The 23051-nt window shown below is 39.8% G+C and overlaps 1 protein-coding gene across 16 annotated transcripts; it reads right to left on the reverse strand.

The window, feature by feature from the left end:
- Positions 1-977: 977 nt before the first annotated feature.
- On the reverse strand, positions 978-22291 carry LOC135247112 (microtubule-associated protein futsch-like). Of its 16 annotated transcripts, XM_064320374.1 has the most exons (16): positions 22210-22291; positions 21304-21391; positions 16021-16139; positions 13480-13625; positions 12980-13090; positions 10534-10644; positions 9641-9751; positions 8749-8859; positions 7916-8026; positions 7055-7165; positions 6162-6272; positions 5271-5381; positions 4437-4547; positions 3575-3685; positions 2030-2140; positions 978-1068 (listed from the first exon to the last, which is right to left on the reverse strand). In XM_064320374.1, exons 4-16 carry the CDS (start codon positions 13536-13538, stop codon positions 993-995), a joined length of 1356 nt encoding a protein of 451 aa, XP_064176444.1. In that variant the 5' UTR covers positions 13539-13625; positions 16021-16139; positions 21304-21391; positions 22210-22291; the 3' UTR covers positions 978-992. The 16 variants fall into 16 exon arrangements, with proteins under 16 accessions (XP_064176444.1, XP_064176441.1, XP_064176443.1 ...); XM_064320371.1 differs by lacking the exon at positions 16021-16139; XM_064320373.1 differs by lacking the exons at positions 21304-21391; positions 22210-22291 and adding an exon at positions 20471-20585.
- Between the last annotated feature and the right edge of the window lie 760 nt (positions 22292-23051).

The raw sequence follows: 23051 nt of genomic DNA on the forward strand, positions 1-23051 counted from the left end.
TACACTTCAGATGTTAGCATAAGTCAGGTGGAACATTACAATACAGCCCTCAGAAGGCCTGAATATTCTTTGTGGCGTGTTGCGTGTTGCATAACGTTGCCAGAGTCATGGATATGTCAGACATAAACAAGGACACATTACAGGACTTTAGAAGGCGTGATGGTGAACTGAATGTGCTGATGCATATTAATGAACCGAGATACCCCAGCAGCACGGGCGAGGAGGAATCAGCTGGCAGAAGAGCAGCTTCGTCTATAGCCAGCCAAGCAGACAGAATGGTTTATTTGATTGAAAAAATCCACAACATTGCCCAGTGAATACTGCATTTATTTCGACATTTTAAATCACCTTTTTATTATTTATTTTCAAATATGGTCTGCGGGATTCACTGTGCATGATGGTTGTTTTTTAGATCTCCAAATTTTAATGGACTCGCACAGAAACAGGTCTTTTATGACAGAGGTAAATCTGTCTTTTCAGATTTTTAAATCCACCATTATATTATCAATCCACCAAGGTGCAAGTGCAGGTGGCTATTAGAGGGAATGGGAGATGATATGCTGACTGGTTTATAACATGTTAATGCCCAAGTCACACCTAGTAATTAAGGCAGTCAGTTCAGCCCATTGGAACCCTGTGCCTTACACTGCGCTCAAATAAGCCACTGTTAAACCAGTATCAGTGGGTTTGGACACAACCTAAATATATGTGTTCCACGTGCTTTACTATGCACTAAGATCATTAAAATAAACATTTAAGAATGTGATTAAAAAATGCTCTAAGTAAAAGCTGGTTTATTGTGTTCATATGATATTCCACTTTAGATGGTCATGAATAATATAAAAAGGCACAATATGTTATTAATGTTAAGGGCAATGTTAGGCACTTGTAAATATTACCCTTGCACTATATTAAATAGGAATTCTATATACACAAATAAACTTACTGCACAAAGAAAACAAATAACCCATTAAAAACTACAAAAAAAGATCTCATACCTTTTTTGCAGAAGATAATGTATCTGAACTCTTCTCTTTAAAAGAGCTGTAATCCAGTGACTGCTGGATCCTGTTAACAAAACATGGAGACAGAGCTTCCAGTTAAAATCATTCTCTTAATGACATAACACCTATCTACAACTGAAGATGATATAATGCACCCACCAAAATGTGAACGTGAAACAATACACCCATCTACACCTGATAATGACATAAAACAACCACTGACAACGGAATATGATAACACACCATAAACAACTGAATGGGACATAATATAACTACCAACATTTGAATGTGACATAATACACTCACCCACACCTAAAGATGACAAACAACACCAACCTACACCTGAATATGATATAATAAACCATCAACCCCTGAATATGACATAACACACCCACCTACTTCAAAATGTGACATTATACTCCCACCGACACATGAATGTGACATTATATGCTCATCTACACCTGAAAATGACATAATACATCCATCGACAGCTGAATGTGAAATAATACACCCACCACCACCTGAATGTGGCATAAAACACCCACCTACACCTGAAAGTGATATCATACACTACCAATAACTGAATATGACAAAAAACACCCATCAGCACCTGAAAATGACATCATGAACCAAACCTGTACCTGAATGTGACATAATACACCCACGTACACCTGCAGACAGTGCACCATACTATCTACACCTGAATGTGACATGACACAGCCACGTCCAAATGAATATGACATGGAGCACCCAACCTACACCAGAAATTAGCCACCAACACCTCAATGTGTCGTAATATGTTCATCTACACCTGAAAATGACATAATACATCCATCGACACCTGAATATGGCACAACACACCCATCTACACCTGAATATGATATAATATATTATCAAAACCTGAGTTTGGCACAATACAACCACCTATGCCTGAATGGTATGGAGCACCTAACCTACACCAGAAATTAGCCAGTCAGATTTAGGTTTAATTAAATAGTAGTGTCAACATGAACCTGTTCATTTACCTTGAATCACCTGGAAACTCTTCTCTGAAGTTGAGTATCCTCCCCATTGAATGATCAATCTTCATAGACACACAACTGGGTACAGGTGACCCTGCTCTTTCTACCTGAACCCTGTGAACAAATCATGTAGACAGAGCTTCCAGTTAAACTCATTCTCTTACTGCAGATCTAACCTACAGCACATGGAGACAGAGCTTCCAGTTAAACTAACCATCTTCCTGAAGCTCTAACTGACAGTGCATAGAAACAGAGCTTCCATTTAAACTCATTCTCTTACTGAAGCTCTAACTCACAGCACATGGAGACAGATCTTCCAGTTAAACTCATGCTCTTACTGCAGCTCTAAACTCACAAAAAAACTAGACAGAGCATCCAGTTAAACTCATCCTCTCACTGCAGCTCTAACACACACTCTGACATAATACACCTACCTACACCGGATAATGACATAATACACCCATCTACACTTGATAATGACATAAAACAACCACCGACACCGAAATATAATAATAACACACCATATGTCATGGTCCTGTTTTCCTGTCTGTGTTTCCCCTGTTGGGCCGCCAGATGGCGGCACTTCTGTTTTGTGTCCTGCTCCCCCCCTGTTAATTGTATGATTGTTTCATTGTCTCGTTATCCCATCATTGTTCCCACCTGTGTCTTATCCCCACCTTCTGGTTTGATTGTTTTTTGAGTTCACCTGTGTCTTGTTACCCCTGTCTATTTAAGTTCTCTGTTCCCTTGACTCGGGTGCTGGTTCCTTGTGTATGTTCCCAAATTCTGTCTGTTGCAAACCGTATGTACCTGCCTGTACCTTGTTCCTGACTTGTGTTTTGTTTGACCTTCCCTTGTGCTTTGTACCTGCCTGTGTTTTTTACCTGTTTGTGTTTGTTCCTGAGAAGTGTTTGTTTGTAATGCCCTTGTGCTCTGCCTGCCTGTGTTCTGCCCTGACCGTGTTCCGCCCTACCCATGTTTGTGAGTTCCTCTTGTTTTCTGTTTCATTTGATATGTTTTGAGTTTGTTGTTTTGCCCTTTGTGGCCTTGCCTGTTCCCTGTTTGTGTTTGCCTTTTTTGTGTTAGTAAAATCTTTGTTAATTTTCCCTTTTTGAGTTTCGTGTTTTTTTTCCCCCACTCTGCGCCTGGGTCCCAGCACCCGTATTGTCACACCATAAACATCTGAATTGGACATAATATACCTACCAACATTAGAATGTGACATAATACACTCACCCACACCTGAAGATGACAAAAAACACCAACCTACACCTGAATATGATATAATAAACCATCAACCCCTGAATATGACATAACACACCCACCTACATCAAAATGTGACATTATACACCCATCTACACATGAATGTGACACAATATGCTCATCTACACCTGAAAATGACATAATACATCCATCGACACCTGAATGTGAAATAATACACCCACCTACACCTGAATGTGGCATAAAACACCCAACCTACACCAGAAATAAGCCAGTCAGATTTAGGTTCAATTAAATAGTAGTGTCAACATGAATCTGTTCATTTACCTTGAATCACCTGGATACTCTTCTCTGAAGTTGAGTATCCTCCCCATTGAATGATCACTCTTCATAGACATACAGCTGGGTACAGGTGACTCTGCTCTTTCTACCTGGGTCCTGTGAACAAAGCATGGATAATATACCATCTACACCTGAAAATGACATAATACACCCACCTACATCTGCATATAATATAATAATCTATGTCTGAATGTGGCACAATACATCCACCTACACCTGAATATGGCATAATACACCCACCTACACCTCAATGTGACATAATACAGCCACCTACACCTCAATGACATAATACACCCACCTACACCTCAATGTGACATAATACACCCACCTACACCTGAATGTTACACAATACGCCCACCAACAATATAATGTGACAGAAACATACTTATCCTACATCAAAATATGACATAGTATGTCCACCAACACTTCAATTTTACATAGTGCACACACCTACACCGGAATGACAAAACACACCATCAACACCTTTGTGTGATATATTACACTCAATCGACACCTGAATTTGACAATAAACCAAACCTACACCTCAGTGTCACATACTACACCCACCTACACCTCAATGTGACATAATACACCAACCTACACCTCAATGTGACATAATACACCCACCTACACCTCAATGTGACATAATACACCCACCTACACCTGAATATGGCACAACACACCCATCTACACCTGAATATGATATAATATATTATCAAAACCTGAGTTTGGCACAATACAACCACCTATACCTGAATGGCATGGAGCACCCAACCTACACCAGAAATTAGCCAGTCAGATTTAGGTTTAATTAAATAGTAGTGTCAACATGAACCTGTTCATTTACCTTGAATCACCTGGAAACTCTTCTCTGAAGTTGAGTATCCTCCCCATTGAATGATCACTCTTCATAGACACACAGCTGGGTACAGGTGACCCTGCTCTTTCTACCTGAACCCTGTGAACAAAACATGGAGACAGAGCTTCCAGTTAAACTCATTCTCTTACTGCAGATCTAACCTACAGCAAATGGAGACAGAGCTTCCAGTTAAACTAACCATCTTCCTGAAGCTCTAACTGACAGTGCATAGAAACAGAGCTTCCATTTAAACTCATTCTCTTACTGAAGCTCTAACTCACAGCACATGGAGACAGAGCATCCAGTTAAACTCATCCTCTCACTGCAGCTCTAACACACACTCTGACATAATACACCTACCTACACCGGATAATGACATAATACACCCATCTACACCTGACAATGACATAAAACAACCACCGACACCGGAATATAATAATAACACACCATAAACATCTGAATTGGACATAATATACCTACCAACATTAGAATGTGACATAATACACTCACCCACACCTGAAGATGACAAACAAGACCAACCTACACCTGAATATGATATAATAAACCATCAACCCCTGAATATGACATAACACACCCACCTACATCAAAATGTGACATTATACACCCATCTACACATGAATGTGACATAATATGCTCATCTACACCTGAAAATGACATAATACATCCATCGACACCTGAATGTGAAATAATACACCCACCTACACCTGAATGTGGCATAAAACACCCAACCTACACCAGAAATAAGCCAGTCAGATTTAGGTTCAATTAAATAGTAGTGTCAACATGAATCTGTTCATTTACCTTGAATCACCTGGATACTCTTCTCTGAAGTTGAGTATCCTCCCCATTGAATGATCACTCTTCATAGACATACAGCTGGGTACAGGTGACTCTGCTCTTTCTACCTGGGTCCTGTGAACAAAGCATGGATAATATACCATCAACACGTGAATGTGACATAACATGCCAATCTACACCTGAACATGACATAATACACCCACCTACATCTGCATATAATATAATAATCTATGTCTGAATGTGGCACAATACACCCACCTACACCTGAATATGGTATAATACACCCACCTACACCTCAATGTGACATAATACAGCCACCTACACCTCAATGACATAATACACCCACCTACACCTCAATGTGACATAATACACCCACCTACACCTGAATGTTACACAATACGCCCACCAACAATATAATGTGACAGAAACATACTTATCCTACATCAAAATATGACATAGTATGTCCACCAACACTTCAATTTTACATAGTGCACACACCTACACCGGAATGACAAAACACACCATCAACACCTTTGTGTGATATATTACACTCAATCGACACCTGAATTTGACAATAAACCAACCTACACCTCAGTGTCACATACTACACCCACCTACACCTCAATGTGACACAATACACCAACCTACACCTCAATGTGACATAATACACCCACCTACACCTCAATGTGACATAATACACCCACCTACACCTGAATATGGCACAACACACCCATCTACACCTGAATATGATATAATATATTATCAAAACCTGAGTTTGGCACAATACAACCACCTATACCTGAATGGCATGGAGCACCCAACCTACACCAGAAATTAGCCAGTCAGATTTAGGTTTAATTAAATAGTAGTGTCAACCTGAACCTGTTCATTTACCTTGAATCACCTGGAAACTCTTCTCTGAAGTTGAGTATCCTCCCCATTGAATGATCACTCTTCATAGACACACAGCTGGGTACAGGTGACCCTGCTCTTTCCACCTGAACCCTGTGAACAAAACATGGAGACAGAGCTTCCAGTTAAACTCATTCTCTTACATCAGATCTAACCTACAGCACATGGAGACAGAGCTTCCAGTTAAACTAACCATCTTCCTGAAGCTCTAACTGACAGTGCATAGAAACAGAACTTCCATTTAAACTCATTCTCTTACTGAAGCTCTAACTCACAGCACATGGAGACAGATCTTCCAGTTAAACTCATGCTCTTACTGCAGCTCTAAACTCACAAAAAAACTAGACAGAGCATCCAGTTAAACTCATCCTCTCTCTGCAGCTCTAACACACACTCTGACATAATACACCTACCTAAACCGGATAATGACATAATACACCCATCTACACCTGACAATGACATAAAACAACCACCGACACCGGAATATAATAATAACACACCATAAACATCTGAATTGGACATAATATACCTACCAACATTAGAATGTGACATAATACACTCACCCACACCTGAAGATGACAAACAACACCAACCTACACCTGAATATGATATAATAAACCATCAACCCCTGAATATGACATAACACACCCACCTACATCAAAATGTGACATTATACACCCATCTACACATGAATGTGACACAATATGCTCATCTACACCTGAAAATGACATAATACATCCATCGACACCTGAATGTGAAATAATACACCCACCTACACCTGAATGTGGCATAAAACACCCAACCTACACCAGAAATAAGCCAGTCAGATTTAGGTTCAATTAAATAGTAGTGTCAACATGAATCTGTTCATTTACCTTGAATCACCTGGATACTCTTCTCTGAAGTTGAGTATCCTCCCCATTGAATGATCACTCTTCATAGACATACAGCTGGGTACAGGTGACTCTGCTCTTTCTACCTGGGTCCTGTGAACAAAGCATGGATAATATACCATCTACACCTGAAAATGACATAATACACCCACCTACATCTGCATATAAAATAATAATCTATGTCTGAATGTGGCACAATACATCCACCTACACCTGAATATGGCATAATACACCCACCTACACCTCAATGTGACATAATACAGCCACCTACACCTCAATGACATAATACACCCACCTACACCTCAATGTGACATAATACACCCACCTACACCTGAATGTTACACAATACGCCCACCAACAATATAATGTGACAGAAACATACTTATCCTACATCAAAATATGACATAGTATGTCCACCAACACTTCAATTTTACATAGTGCCACACCTACACCGGAATGACAAAACACACCATCAACACCTTTGTGTGATATATTACACTCAATCGACACCTGAATTTGACAATAAACCAAACCTACACCTCAGTGTCACATACTACACCCACCTACACCTCAATGTGACACAATACACCAACCTACACCTCAATGTGACATAATACACCCACCTACACCTCAATGTGACATAATACACCCACCTACACCTGAATATGGCACAACACACCCATCTACACCTGAATATGATATAATATATTATCAAAACCTGAGTTTGGCACAATACAACCACCTATACCTGAATGGCATGGAGCACCCAACCTACACCAGAAATTAGCCAGTCAGATTTAGGTTTAATTAAATAGTAGTGTCAACATGAACCTGTTCATTTACCTTGAATCACCTGGAAACTCTTCTCTGAAGTTGAGTATCCTCCCCATTGAATGATCACTCTTCATAGACACACAGCTGGGTACAGGTGACCCTGCTCTTTCTACCTGAACCCTGTGAACAAAACATGGAGACAGAGCTTCCAGTTAAACTCATTCTCTTACTGCAGATCTAACCTACAGCAAATGGAGACAGAGCTTCCAGTTAAACTAACCATCTTCCTGAAGCTCTAACTGACAGTGCATAGAAACAGAGCTTCCATTTAAACTCATTCTCTTACTGAAGCTCTAACTCACAGCACATGGAGACAGAGCATCCAGTTAAACTCATCCTCTCACTGCAGCTCTAACACACACTCTGACATAATACACCCATCTACACCGATAATGACATAATACACCCATCTACACCTGTTAATCACATAAAACAACCACCGACACCGGAATATAATAATAACACACCATAAACAGCTGAATGGGACATAATATACCTACCAACATTAGAATGTGACATAATACACTCACCCACACCTGAAGATGACAAACAAGACCAACCTACACCTGAATATGATATAATAAACCATCAACCCCTGAATATGACATAACACACCCACCTACATCAAAATGTGACATTATACACCCATCTACACATGAATGTGACATAATATGCTCATCTACACCTGAAAATGACATAATACATCCATCGACACCTGAATGTGAAATAATACACCCACCTACACCTGAATGTGGCATAAAACACCCAACCTACACCAGAAATAAGCCAGTCAGATTTAGGTTCAATTAAATAGTAGTGTCAACATGAATCTGTTCATTTACCTTGAATCACCTGGATACTCTTCTCTGAAGTTGAGTATCCTCCCCATTGAATGATCACTCTTCATAGACATACAGCTGGGTACAGGTGACTCTGCTCTTTCTACCTGGGTCCTGTGAACAAAGCATGGATAATATACCATCAACACGTGAATGTGACATAACATGCCAATCTACACCTGAACATGACATAATACACCCACCTACATCTGCATATAATATAATAATCTATGTCTGAATGTGGCACAATACACCCACCTACACCTGAATATGGTATAATACACCCACCTACACCTCAATGTGACATAATACAGCCACCTACACCTCAATGACATAATACACCCACCTACACCTCAATGTGACATAATACACCCACCTACACCTGAATGTTACACAATACGCCCACCAACAATATAATGTGACAGAAACATACTTATCCTACATCAAAATATGACATAGTATGTCCACCAACACTTCAATTTTACATAGTGCACACACCTACACCGGAATGACAAAACACACCATCAACACCTTTGTGTGATATATTACACTCAATCGACACCTGAATTTGACAATAAACCAAACCTACACCTCAGTGTCACATACTACACCCACCTACACCTCAATGTGACACAATACACCAACCTACACCTCAATGTGACATAATACACCCACCTACACCTCAATGTGACATAATACACCCACCTACACCTGAATATGGCACAACACACCCATCTACACCTGAATATGATATAATATATTATCAAAACCTGAGTTTGGCACAATACAACCACCTATACCTGAATGGCATGGAGCACCCAACCTACACCAGAAATTAGCCAGTCAGATTTAGGTTTAATTAAATAGTAGTGTCAACCTGAACCTGTTCATTTACCTTGAATCACCTGGAAACTCTTCTCTGAAGTTGAGTATCCTCCCCATTGAATGATCACTCTTCATAGACACACAGCTGGGTACAGGTGACCCTGCTCTTTCCACCTGAACCCTGTGAACAAAACATGGAGACAGAGCTTCCAGTTAAACTCATTCTCTTACAGCAGATCTAACCTACAGCACATGGAGACAGAGCTTCCAGTTAAACTAACCATCTTCCTGAAGCTCTAACTGACAGTGCATAGAAACAGAACTTCCATTTAAACTCATTCTCTTACTGAAGCTCTAACTCACAGCACATGGAGACAGATCTTCCAGTTAAACTCATGCTCTTACTGCAGCTCTAAACTCACAAAAAAACTAGACAGAGCATCCAGTTAAACTCATCCTCTCTCTGCAGCTCTAACACACACTCTGACATAATACACCTACCTAAACCGGATAATGACATAATACACCCATCTACACCTGACAACGACATAAAACAACCACCGACACCGGAATATAATAATAACACACCATAAACATCTGAATTGGACATAATATACCTACCAACATTAGAATGTGACATAATACACTCACCCACACCTGAAGATGACAAACAACACCAACCTACACCTGAATATGATATAATAAACCATCAACCCCTGAATATGACATAACACACCCACCTACATCAAAATGTGACATTATACACCCATCTACACATGAATGTGACATAATATGCTCATCTACACCTGAAAATGACATAATACATCCATCGACACCTGAATGTGAAATAATACACCCACCTACACCTGAATGTGGCATAAAACACCCAACCTACACCAGAAATAAGCCAGTCAGATTTAGGTTCAATTAAATAGTAGTGTCAACATGAATCTGTTCATTTACCTTGAATCACCTGGATACTCTTCTCTGAAGTTGAGTATCCTCCCCATTGAATGATCACTCTTCATAGACACACAGCTGGGTACAGGTGACCCTGCTCTTTCTACCTGAACCCTGTGAACAAATCATGTAGACAGAGCTTCCAGTTAAACTCATTCTCTTACTGCAGATCTAACCTACAGCACATGGAGACAGAGCTTCCAGTTAAACTAACCATCTTCCTGAAGCTCTAACTGACAGCGCATAGAAACAGAACTTCCATTTAAACTCACTCTCTTACTGAAGCTCTAACTCACAGCACATGGAGACAGATCTTCCAGTTAAACTCATCCTCTTACTGCAGCTCTAACACACATCACATGGAGACAGAGCTTCCAGTTAAACTCATCCTCATACTGCAGCTCAATCTCACAACACATAGAGACAGGGCTTCCAGTTAAACTCATCCTCTTACAGCAGCTCTATCCAGAAGAATCTGTTTTACACATTGTGTACTGAACCATTTGCGTAGTTTCTTTCTTGTACACACATCAGAGTTAGAAACGAATGAGCGTTGTGCACAGAATGCGCAAAGCAAGTTCTGTCAGGAAACTCAAAAATTGCAGCTGACCAATCGGTCGGCTCCATTAACCTCATACTCGCGCGTTTCCACAATCATCCAATTGCATACACACAACACTCTTCTCTTACCCATCCAATCACAGGCTCACATCACCAATGGAGCGCCTTTTTAAACCACCAATAAGACCTCTCAGTGCTGCTGCTTGCCTGCGCTGCTTTTGCCTGCTTCACTGCTGCTGCTCAGAACTGCACTCACCCTCCACCAGCCCATCACCTGTTGTCTGGATCTGCTTCTACATACTGGGGGGTTTACTGGTATTCTTCCTGTTTAGTAGGGGAGATTTATATTACTCCCTGTTAGACAAAGTTAGTGCATGCACTAATATCTAAAGCAGACCCATTCACCACCAAACCAAAAATATGTATTTACATATCCATGTAAGTATTATAATACGTGGGTTGTCCTAAACTGCATAAAATGTGGTTGCAGTTTGCTCCTTGTTGATTAATTCACATGAAATATGAAGCCACTTCTATCTGAGCTGTGTTAACAGCTAGAATACAGGGACAGAGTGAGGAATGGAGGGAGGGGAAGTTTAACTCTGATACTGCAGGTAATGGATCCAGGGTCATTTATTGCAGAAATTTAACAAGAAAAAACACCATCTAAACAGCGGTGAGCCAACACGGTATACCACACCTACACCTGAACACACCATAACACACCCACCCACACCGGAATGTGACATAATACACCCACCTAAATTGGAATGTGACATAACACACCCACCTACACCTGAACATGCCATAATACACCCACCTACGCCTGAAGTTAAAAACAATGTATGTATGTGCGTTTGTGTGTGTGTGTCTGTGTGTATGCATTTTCTTTCTCTCTGTCTTATACACTTCTAGAAGTCCAAACTGGTGAGCTTGGCTTTCCTCCTTATCCTCCCCCTGCCATCCTGCCAGGGAGGAACCGGCTGTGATGCCATGATGCCCAGGACTCTGAAAGCAACCGATCAATAAAAGACCAAACTATTATATCTGATTTAAAGCTTGTTTATGTAACACTGAAGACTAAACGGTCACCATGTGCTTATTCAGTATTCATGCTATATTACTAGACACAGCCAATCATTTACTTTTTTCAGTCTTACTATATGCTCGTATATTAGCCATGCATAAATAAGAAATAGAACTGTACAAATCATAGGTAAAACACTTTGTGCTATTAAAAAGGAGGGAGTGCCCCAGTTGTCTTCAGTTTGAGCGTTTCCATCTTTTGTGTAAGTGCCAAACATGTTCTGCAGAAATAAATCCTATTTCTAAGATGGATATACCTCGTTGTGTCTGGTTATTCTAAGGGGAGAATTTACTCTGCTCAGCAACACCCACCTACACTTGAATGTGGCACAATATACCCATTTATACCGGATAATGACATAACCCACCTGTCTACAACTGAATATGATATAATGCACCCACCTACACCTGAATGTGGCATAAAACACCCACCTACACCTGAAAGTGATATCATACACTATCAATACCTGAATATGACAAAATACTTCCAGTTAAACTCGTTCTCTTACTGCAGCTCTAACTCACAGCACATGGAGACAGAGCTTCAATTTAAACCCATCACCTCATTGCAGCTCTAACTCACAGCACATGGAGACAGAGCTTCCAGTTAAACTCATTCTCTTACTGCAGCTCTAACCTACGGCACATGGAGACAGAGCTTCCAGTTAAACTCATCCTCTTACTGCAGCTCTAACTCACTGCACGTCAGAAAGTGACATAATACCTCCACCTACACGTGAACGATACCAGCCAGATTGAAGTAGAATTAAACAGTAGTGTCAGTATGAACCTGTGTAATTACCTTGAATCAGCTGTAAATTCCCCTTTGAAGTCAATAAGATGAGCCATTGAACGATCACTCTTCATAGACAGACAGCTGGGTACAGGTGACCCTGCTCTTTCCTCCTGGACCCTGTGATCAAATCATGGAGACAGAGCTTCCAGTTACACTCATTCTCTTACTGAAGCTCTAACTCACAGCACGTGGAGACAGAACGTCCAGTTAAACTCATCCTCTTACTGCAGCTCTAACTCACCGAACATATAGACAGAGCTTCCAGTTAAACTCATCCTCTTACTGCAGCTCTAACTCACAGCATATGGAGACAGAGCTTCCAGTTAAACTCATCCTCTTACTGCAGCTCTAACTCACAGCACATGGAGACAGAGCTTCCAGTTAAACTCATCCACTTACTGCAGCTCTAACTCACAGCACATGGAGACAGAGCTTCCAGTTTAACTCATTCTCTTACAGCAGCTCTAACTCACATCACATTAAATATCTGATTTGTGCATTCATACCTCTTTCTGTTAGTGCTGAGGGTTCCTCCTTTGGTGTCTGGCTCTCCTGAGTGACTCATTTTAGAAACAGCGCCCCCTATCTCAGGAGACTGGAACACATCAGACCAGTTTACACCACATGTGGGTTCTATCCCAAACTAGCCAACCTGTAAACACACAAAATGAGAACACACTGAACACACATATAGACACACTAATATACAGAGACATGCATATACACGCCAGTGTTGACAGGAAGCAATCAATAATTTAAATAGGCTCTAAACACGTTCTATACAGCAACTGTATTACATAAATGTAAGTGGTAAGCTCTATATTGATTGTACAACTTGATAAATATTTTTTGTTAACGATTCAATGGAATTCAATGGAATCGGTCAAAATTGCACATTTCTCAGATTATACATTTATTTCCAGAAAATAAGTGTCACAATTATTGCCCCCTCCACCCCTTATTCAGAACTTTGTTCACCCTCCCCTTGCAAGGATAATGGCACTGAGTCTTTATGAATAACGTCTTGGAGAACACATTGGGAGGGATCTTAGACCCTTCCTCCATCCAGATCCTTAATATCTTTTGATCTTTGCTAAAGAACTGTCCTGTTCAATTAAAACTGCAGGTTTCCAATGGAGTTCAAGTCTGGAGACTGTACTCATTGAAAAAATGTGGCTTATGTGGTTAATTAATCATTTATTTGTGAATAGTAACGTGTGCTTGAGGTCACTGTTTTGCTCAAAGATCCACTAGTGGCTTTCAGTCTGCTGGCAGAGGCAACCAGGTTTCTGGCTAAAATGTCCTGGTACCTGGGTAGAGTTCATGATGCTGTTGTTTTTAACAAGGGCCCAAGGATCAGTGGAAGCAGAACAGCCCCGTAACATTAAAGATCCACCGCTGTATTTACCAGTATATAAGAGGCCTGTTTCTGTATACACCTCCCTATATCAACACCAAACCCATATCCTTTGTATTATATACCAGCAACTTTATAATGTACACCCGCTCATTAATGCAAATAGCCTACTCCACCAAACAGAAATCATGTGGCTACAACTCAATATATAAACTATGCAGACATAGTGAAGATGTTTAGTTTTTTGTTTGAGCAAATATTGTAATGGACAAGATGTGTGATCTAAGTGACTTTGACTGTGGCATGACTGTCGGTGCCAGACGTAGTGGTTCCACCATCACAGAAACAGCTGCCCTCCTGGGATCTTCATGCAATACAGTTTACAAAGAATGGTGCAATGAACGATGTAGTATAATGGGTAAGGAACTAGTCTTATAGCCTAAGGATCACAGGTTTGATTCTAGGGTAGAAAACTGCCATTGTATCCTTGAGCAAGTTACCTAACCAGCATTGCTTCAGCATATATCTGACTGTATAAATGGATGCAATGTAAAAGTTGTGTAAGTCACTCTGGATAACAGTGACTGCTAAATGCCTGCAATGTAATGTAACCGTAGGATGGAGGACTAAAATAGGGCTGCCACCAGGGGGCGCTGCTCCGTTCTGGTACAGTCACTGTCGTCTGAGATCAAGGTCAAGCCATAACTGTTTTAATTCTGAAAGGTAGGAAACCGAAATATTTCTCTCCCTCAAAACAGTTTTATACCTTGATTAATGTTACCCATTCATGTAATTTGTTCATGAAATATGGAAGATAATATGTTTGATGTTCATTATATGTTACTATTTGCGGTCAATGATTTACATAAAGTATGCAGTGTTCATCTTTATTTATGGCACTGGCATGACTAGTAGCTATTTATTTCGCTATTGAAAATGAATGAAGCGCACAACTAATTTGGTTGTGGATTAAATGTTGATTGTATTTGCTACTACTTAGTGTTTTACTAGCTATATTCTTTTATTTCTTGCCATATGTTTATTAGACTTTAACTACTTGTTTATGCAAATTGAACTAATGTGAAGCATGTGTGCTACGCTAGCTATATGTAGCTGCAGTGTAGTGTAGTTGGCCATGTAACTAATTCAGCCATAACTGTTTTAATTCTGAAAGGCTGGATGTGTGAGACTGACTGCATGCTGCTGTTTCAACTGCTTCATCTGCCACCAAAGAAACAACACTGCTGTGTTTCAACCGCAACCACAAACTCTCCCTATACTCCTTTTCTTCCACCAAGACCCACACATAAAACAACACAACGCAGACTTTACGGTCAGGGTTATTCGTGGAAGGGACGAAAAGCATAAGCACACAGTAAAATAGGGTTACATAATGATGTCATCTCATTTAACAGTAGATGAGACAATGTCATTTTGAAAATGCTAGATTTCTGGGTTTGACTGATTACTCCCAGTAAAACATTTACTTTGCATTGCAGGCATTTAGCAGACACTCTTATCCAGGGCGACTTAAACAAGTTTTTATTTTGCATAGTATTTTACATTGCATCCATACAGCTGGATATATACTGAAGCAATACAGGTTAGGTACCTAGCTCAAGGGTACAACGGCAGTGTCCTACCTGGGAATCGAACCTGCGACCTATAGGTTACAAGACCAGCTCCATACCTATTAGAATGGGCAAGATGTGTGATCTAAGCGACTGTGCCAGATGGATGGTGCCAGATGTGGTGGTTCTAGCATCACAGAAACAGCTGCCCTCCTGGGATTTTCATGCAGTACAGTCTCTAGAGTTCACAGAGAATGGTGTAATAAACAAAAAACACCTTGTTAATGAGAGATCAGAGGAAAATGGGCAGACTAGTTCAAGCTAACAGAAAGGCCACAAATGAAATCGGCTAACAACTATGCTTGGCCAAAGAGCTCTAATGTCATCTCTCCGGACCACAGTAGATGAAAGGAGACAATTTAGATTCTTGAAACTGTTGATTACTCCCAGTAAAATCATTTTTCCTGAAACCATTCCAAATAGTGTTTAGGCATGGAGGTAACATCTTATTTTGGAGCATCTAAGGTAGCAATTAATTGTGGATTTGGAAACTTGGTGACCCCCGATGCAACCAAGTTCTGTAATTCTCCAACTGTGGCCACTGGATTGTTCTTTGCTCCCTGAACCATCTACCTCACTGTGCATTGGGCTAAGATACACTAGCACCCTCTACTGGACAGGTTTAACTCTACTCCAGTGGTTTTAAAATTATTAATATTTGGTCTCACAGTATTAAGTCATATATTCCTTTCTTTGTTTAGTTTTTGACCCATTGCCATATTTTTGAATGTCAACAACCATTTTTTTCTTCATTTGTGAGTTTGTTGCTTTTGATGAAAAATTGATTTTATAAGTGTGTTGCCTCAGTTTTATACTCCAGAGAAGTAGCAAGCCATGGAAGAGCACGACACTGTTCCTCAGGCCTGAGATCAGCTTAATGTCTTACATACATTCTGGTGTAGATCAGCTTCATGTCAAATATTGGGATGCCAGGTATGCCATCCCACCAAGTTACGCCTTGGCGGGGGCATGCCCCATACCTATACAGCACCGAGAGTTTGGCACTTCAGGGTTCCCCACAGAAATAACCATAGCCACAGACACTCAGCCCTTAAAAACATTCAATTCTGCACATTCTCACCCCATTTCAGCAGACAGCATTCATTATGGATTGAATCCCGCCTCGCCCTAAGGCAGATAATTTCCTCTTTTACACTAACGTTTTCTTACGCTTATATTTGCTTTACCAAAACTCACTCACGGCCACCCATATACATTTCATGACGGCAAATGTATTGATTTTCTTAAAAAGTTACACCAGCTGACCACTGTGCCATTCCTACTACCTATATTTCTTCACTTGGCTACCGTACAAAACCTTCTTATCAGCAAACGCCACGTTTCTACATTCATGTCATCTCGCCCTATTCTCTATCTAGCCACATACAAACAATTACTACATATGTACGTTCTGCAACTCCCCATTAAAACATTACATTTAAAATCATGACTCAATCATAATTATAACTACTAGTACTCAACATGAGAACAGCACATCAGGGCAATAGATTCCCTATACATTATCACACGTTACTTCACCCACTACTTTCACGAGGGATTGCTTATACCGTTCAATAAGGAAACACAAATTGCTCATGGTCACTTAATTTACTTTGCACTATAGTCTGTCATCATGTCAAACTTCACCTACATGCCCATTCTGCTAAAAAAAAACATATTGTTTCAACTAGTCAATTTCATCATTTCTCCTCATTTCTCTCGTACTATTGTTATTTTAACAATTATCATATGCAAAGATTGCTGGGACATATGCGTCTGCTCCTATTCCCCCCTATCAAGTGTTCCGCTTCTACTACTTCCAATTCTCACATAAGGTCACTGATCTACCTTAGAAAAACAGCGAAGAGGACTCCTACCTGCATATCAGCCTATCAAACTGCCTTATAAACCTTACAAACACTAAAAGTGCATCTCGACGAAATAACAGAAGACGGAGCAGGACAGAAGGGTACACAAGTTGCGACGTGGGGAGCTATAATTCTATGGGCTTGCTGATAATTTTGTCAATCAAGGCTCGTAGGATGGTTGTCAAATCCGTGAGTACATACACTGGGCATATTTCAGCTGCGTTTCTCATGCATTTATACGCACAGCCAGTGTTTTACATATATAGCAAAGCGAAAGTGCTCAACGGTACACGCTCATCAGACTGTACAAATTCACACAAGGATAGCCATAATCCACAACCGTTTCTTACAGGGTCACTTCGCATTTCTCACTTTCTCATAACAAAGACTTTGCAAAAAGAAATAATATCGCATAAAAAACATGTTTTCAACATACAAAAATGCCAAGTTACTCACACATACAAGACATACACTGTCTATAACTCATTCATTCAAACTGGCAAAATCTAGGCCTGCCATTAAAAGTATTGATATCAAAATGACGGCAAGTTACTGTACTACGAACTATATAGGCTATCTTGCCTCACCGAAATTACATAAACTGTATTTCAAAGCAATGCTACCCAATGTTTCCTCAATTGATTCACGTCACTTGGCCCTGTATTTTTTAATCTTACCATTTTACAATGTCATTCAAACTTTGTGTATAGCATCAAACTGTGAAATATTTCTAATTGCCTCATGCAACACATTTAACTTCATGTACAAATCTGCTGGCGAATACCTACGGGAAGCATATTCCTCCAGAAAACATATGTTTATACTTGCTCGTGAACTTCATTTTACTAAATCTACAAGTTGTTGTATATTTGCTACTTACAATAAATACTGCATGTGAAATGCATATTGTACATACATACATAGAAAACTTCTTTATCCCCATGGGCACATTTCCCTCGCAGCATGTTACATTCACATTTATGAAAAAACATTTATACCAAGAAACATACAATCATTCATGCAATAGAAAGGCTGGGCAGCTAAATACATACATAGCAATACAAATTGGATATATTGACGCCTGTTCAATCAATCTTCACTCTTACAAACCCATCCACACATATGTTTGGCCTGTCCATGTTCTGTATGCTTATACACACAGGGCCAAGTGACTTGAAATAACTGAGGAAACATTGGGTAGCCTATGACAGAGTGAGCTGAATAGCCTATGACAAAGCAAGCTGAATAGCCTATGGCAGAGTGAACTGAATAGCCTATGACAGAGTGAGCTGAATAGCCTATGATAGAGTGAGCTGAATAGCCTATAAAGGAGTGAGCTGGAAACCGTTTCTGCTGCTGTCCCTGCATGTATCAAAATGCGTCAGTTGCTCTGTGCCATCTGTGGAACCATCAACTGACCTAACTAGGCAACAGGTAACATTTGAATGTGCAGCCTTCTTCTCTATGGAGAATTATAGAACTGTAACACTAATGCTGCATTGCTTGTGTAAATGGACTGCATTTATATAGCGCTTTTATCCAAAGCACTTTACAATTGATGCCTCTCATTCACCAGAGCAGTTAGGGGTTAGGTGTCTTGCTCAAGGACACTTCAACATGCCCAGGGCGGGGTTTGAACCGGAAATCCTCCGACTGCCAGACAATCGGTCTTACCTCCTGAGCTATGTCGCCCCTGTGTAGCTCTGTATTACCAGTTTGACCTCAGTATCCTATTGTGCTTTAGCTAAACCTGCTGTGTTAGCCAAATAGAATTAACTCAACTGTAACAGTAACATGCCACATACTGTACAGTCTGCCCACATTTTACATTTCTACATTATGCACAAATTCAAACTGCTTGATATATAGAGAAAACTAATTTCTGACTTCCCAGTCCATACAAGGGTCATCGTGTACAACAAAACTGTTATTCTATCAATAAATCTCTGTTCAAGAGAAATAGGCTTCCATAGGCCTATTATTGCCATGTGGGAAAATCCAGTTGTTCCTAATGTGTCTTATTTTTTTCTTAAGAATAAGTTAATTTATAAATATGACACTAGTTGGAAAAGAAAAAACTTTTCTGACAAAACCACGGACTGAATTTACATTGTTTAATAAATAGATATATCAATGAAATTAATAAATAAATTTACTGAAATAAAATCCACAGATGTTAGTGCTGAATCGTCACTGTGTGTTTGCTCACATTACTTTTATTTATTTACCTGATTTCGGTGAAAAATGAATGTCTGTTAGACAGGCTACTGTTTTACAAAAAGTTTGGAATGTCTTTCAATGTTACGGTTGCAGGTGTCAAAATGTAGCCTACTCTTTTAATCAAATTACTAGGTCTGTGGCTACTATCATATCTCACAAGGTAATATTATCATAAACTATTTACAAAATACTGAATTAAACAAAAACTTTTTAAAAATTATTTTTAAATTACGTTTGGTCCCAAATGGAATATAAAAAAAGATGAAGCCTATTGCACCCAGACCGCCATTTTATTGTCAGTTTTCTGTTTTGCTGAATTACGCGTATTAATGTGATTATACTAGAAGATTCCCATTCCTCCCCACACCTCTTCACCTTTATTTTATATTCTCTCCATCCCACTCCACAACAGGCTACTTACTCTGTTCTTTTTTCAGTTTTATTCCTTCTTTTACTCCCTCTTCTTTCTCGTCCGTCTTTAAAATGGTGTTTGAATTTGAAACACTCCCAGATTCATACTTTTGGACTTTGGACCATCTCACACTTTCAGTATGCCCTGCCCATTCACTTCCTCATGATCAGTTATGGCCCTTACGTAATATGCTAAAGTTTGTGCTGAATAATTTCTGTCAATACTAAAGTTATTTATTAGCTCCATTCCTTAACTGACTGGTTTTGTTCATATGTTTTGGTGTAGGGTTTGCTATTATGATGTCTGTATGTTTGTTATGTGCCATTTCCAGTCATTGACTGTTTGTATTCTTTTTTAGACAGCCTGGAAGGTTATTTGTCATTTTCATGTTTGTCATCCTGGAGGCCAGGATCAAGGAATTGCAGCACTCATATGGTAAAATTATGTGATGAAGTTTATGCAATTATTTCCACAATGCATCATACTTAACAATGTTCAACTGCAGAAAAAAATGGCTAAACATTTAAAGGGACAAATTTTAAATGCTTTAGCAATGACAACAGAGTAAACATAATAGCCTATGACAGAGTGAGCTGAATAGCCTATGACAAAGTGAGCTGAATAGCCTATGATAGAGTGATCTGAATAGCCTGACAGAGTGAGCTGAATAGCCTATGACAGAGTGCGCTGAATAGCCTATGATAGAGTGAGCTGAATAGCCTATGATAGAGTGAGCTGAATAGCCTATGACAAAGTGAGCTGAATAGCCTATGATAGAGTGAGCTGTCCCCCTTTCAAATGGAAAGAAAGACAGCTTATGTGAAGGAGCTACTAGGACTTACCTCTGTTAAATTTAGTTCCTTAGTTGAACCTCCGTCCTGATCAGGAACTGTGGTATTTACTTAGTTTGTAATTCCCATACAGTTGTCCCTGCAAGTATCAACATGTGTCAGTTGCTCTGTGCTGTCAGTGGAACCATCGCCTGACCTAACTAGGCAACAGGTAACATTTGAATGTGCAGCCATCTTCTCTATGGAGAATTGTAAAACTGTAACACTAATGCTGCATTGCTTGTGTAGCTCTGTATTACCAGTTTGACCTCAGTATCCTACTGTGCTTTAGCTAAACCTGCTGCGCTAGCCAAATAGCATTAACACAACAACTAACAGTAACACGCCACATACTGTACAGTCTGCCCACATTTTACATTTCTACATTCTACAAAAATTCAAACTGCTTGATTATAGAGAAAATGAAATTCAGATTTCCCTGTCCACAAAGTTAAGACTGTCCACACAAGGCTCATCATGTCAAACTGAACTGTTTTTTCTATGTTTTTCAGTGCAAAATCAGTGTCTGTTAGACAAAACTACTACGGTTTGACAAAAAGTTTGGAATGTTATTCAATGTTACATTTGCAGGTGTCAAAATGTAGCCTACTCTTTTAATCAAATTACTAGGGCTGTGACTACCGTCATATCTCACAAGGTAAAATTATCATAAACTATTTTTTTAAAACTGAAGTAAAACATAATTCTTTAAAATTATTTTTACATAACTTTTGGTCCCAAATGGAATATAAAAAAAGAAGAAGCCAATTGCACCCTGACCGCCATTTTATTGTCAGTTTCCTGTGTTGCTGAATTAGGCGTATTAATGCGATTATACTAGAAGATTCCCGTTCCTCCCTACACCTCTTCACCTTTATTTTATATTCTCTCCATCCCACTCCACAACAGGCTACTTACTCTGTTCTTTTTTCAGTTTTATTCCTTATTTTACTCCCTCTTCTTTCTTGTCCGTCTTCAAAATTGTGTTTGAGTTTGAAACACTCCCAGATTGGTACCTTTGGACTTTGGACCATCTCACACTTTCAGTATGCCCTGCCTATTCACTTCCACATGATCAGTTATGGCCCTTATGCAATATGCTAAAGTTTGGTTTGGTTGGTTTTGTTTATATGATTTGGCGTGGATTTTGCTATTATGATGTCTGTACGTTTGTTATGTGCCATTTCCAGTCATTGATTGTTTGTTTTCTTTTTTAGACAATCTGTGAGTTTATTTGTCATCTGCATGTTTCTCATCGTATCTGTTTGTCTCTGAAATATTTAAAGACACATTACTTATTAGCACTGTGGCAGAGAAAGGGGCGTGGTTTTGGAAGACAAATACTACCCGACCACTTGGCACCAGGCTCCCTCGTGGACAGCCCCACCCTCCTGAGCAGGGTTGCTAATCAGCAGGGACGGGTATAAGAGAGGGTGCGGTAGATTTAGTGGGGGGAGGACAAACTGTGTGAGTGTTGACAAACTGGGCATCTCCTTTCACTGCCTTTCCTGCAAATGCGGTCAGACGGAGGGAAACTACGGATTGGTTTCATTTGAGGATTCAACTGCGTTATTTTGGGATTGTTTGTGTAACCTTTGTTGTGGCTGGCAAGCAGCTTACCTGCCTGGTTTTAGACAGAAACTTCAAGGCTGTTAAATGTGAGGGGGGAAGAAGATTCAACTTGAAGCTCGGCTTTCATTTTATTATTTTTTTGTCTCCACGGACCAATATTTTCATATGTTCTCTGTAAAAAGCGCAAT

Source organism: Anguilla rostrata, unplaced genomic scaffold (genome assembly GCF_018555375.3).
Source record: "Anguilla rostrata isolate EN2019 unplaced genomic scaffold, ASM1855537v3 scaf1074, whole genome shotgun sequence".
In the NCBI taxonomy this organism is placed as follows: Eukaryota; Metazoa; Chordata; class Actinopteri; order Anguilliformes; family Anguillidae; genus Anguilla; species Anguilla rostrata.

Coding starts and splice junctions, on each gene's coding strand:
- LOC135247112 (XM_064320371.1), bottom strand. CDS start 13,538: ATGAGTCACTCAGGAGAGCCAGACACCAAAGGAGGAACCCTCAGCACT. Junction 4,548..5,270: donor GAGTATCCAGGTGATTCAAG/GTAAATGAACAG, acceptor TTTTGTTCACAG/GGTTCAGGTAGAAAGAGCAG. Junction 1,069..2,029: donor GAGTTTCCAGGTGATTCAAG/GTAAATGAACAG, acceptor TTTTGTTAACAG/GATCCAGCAGTCACTGGATT.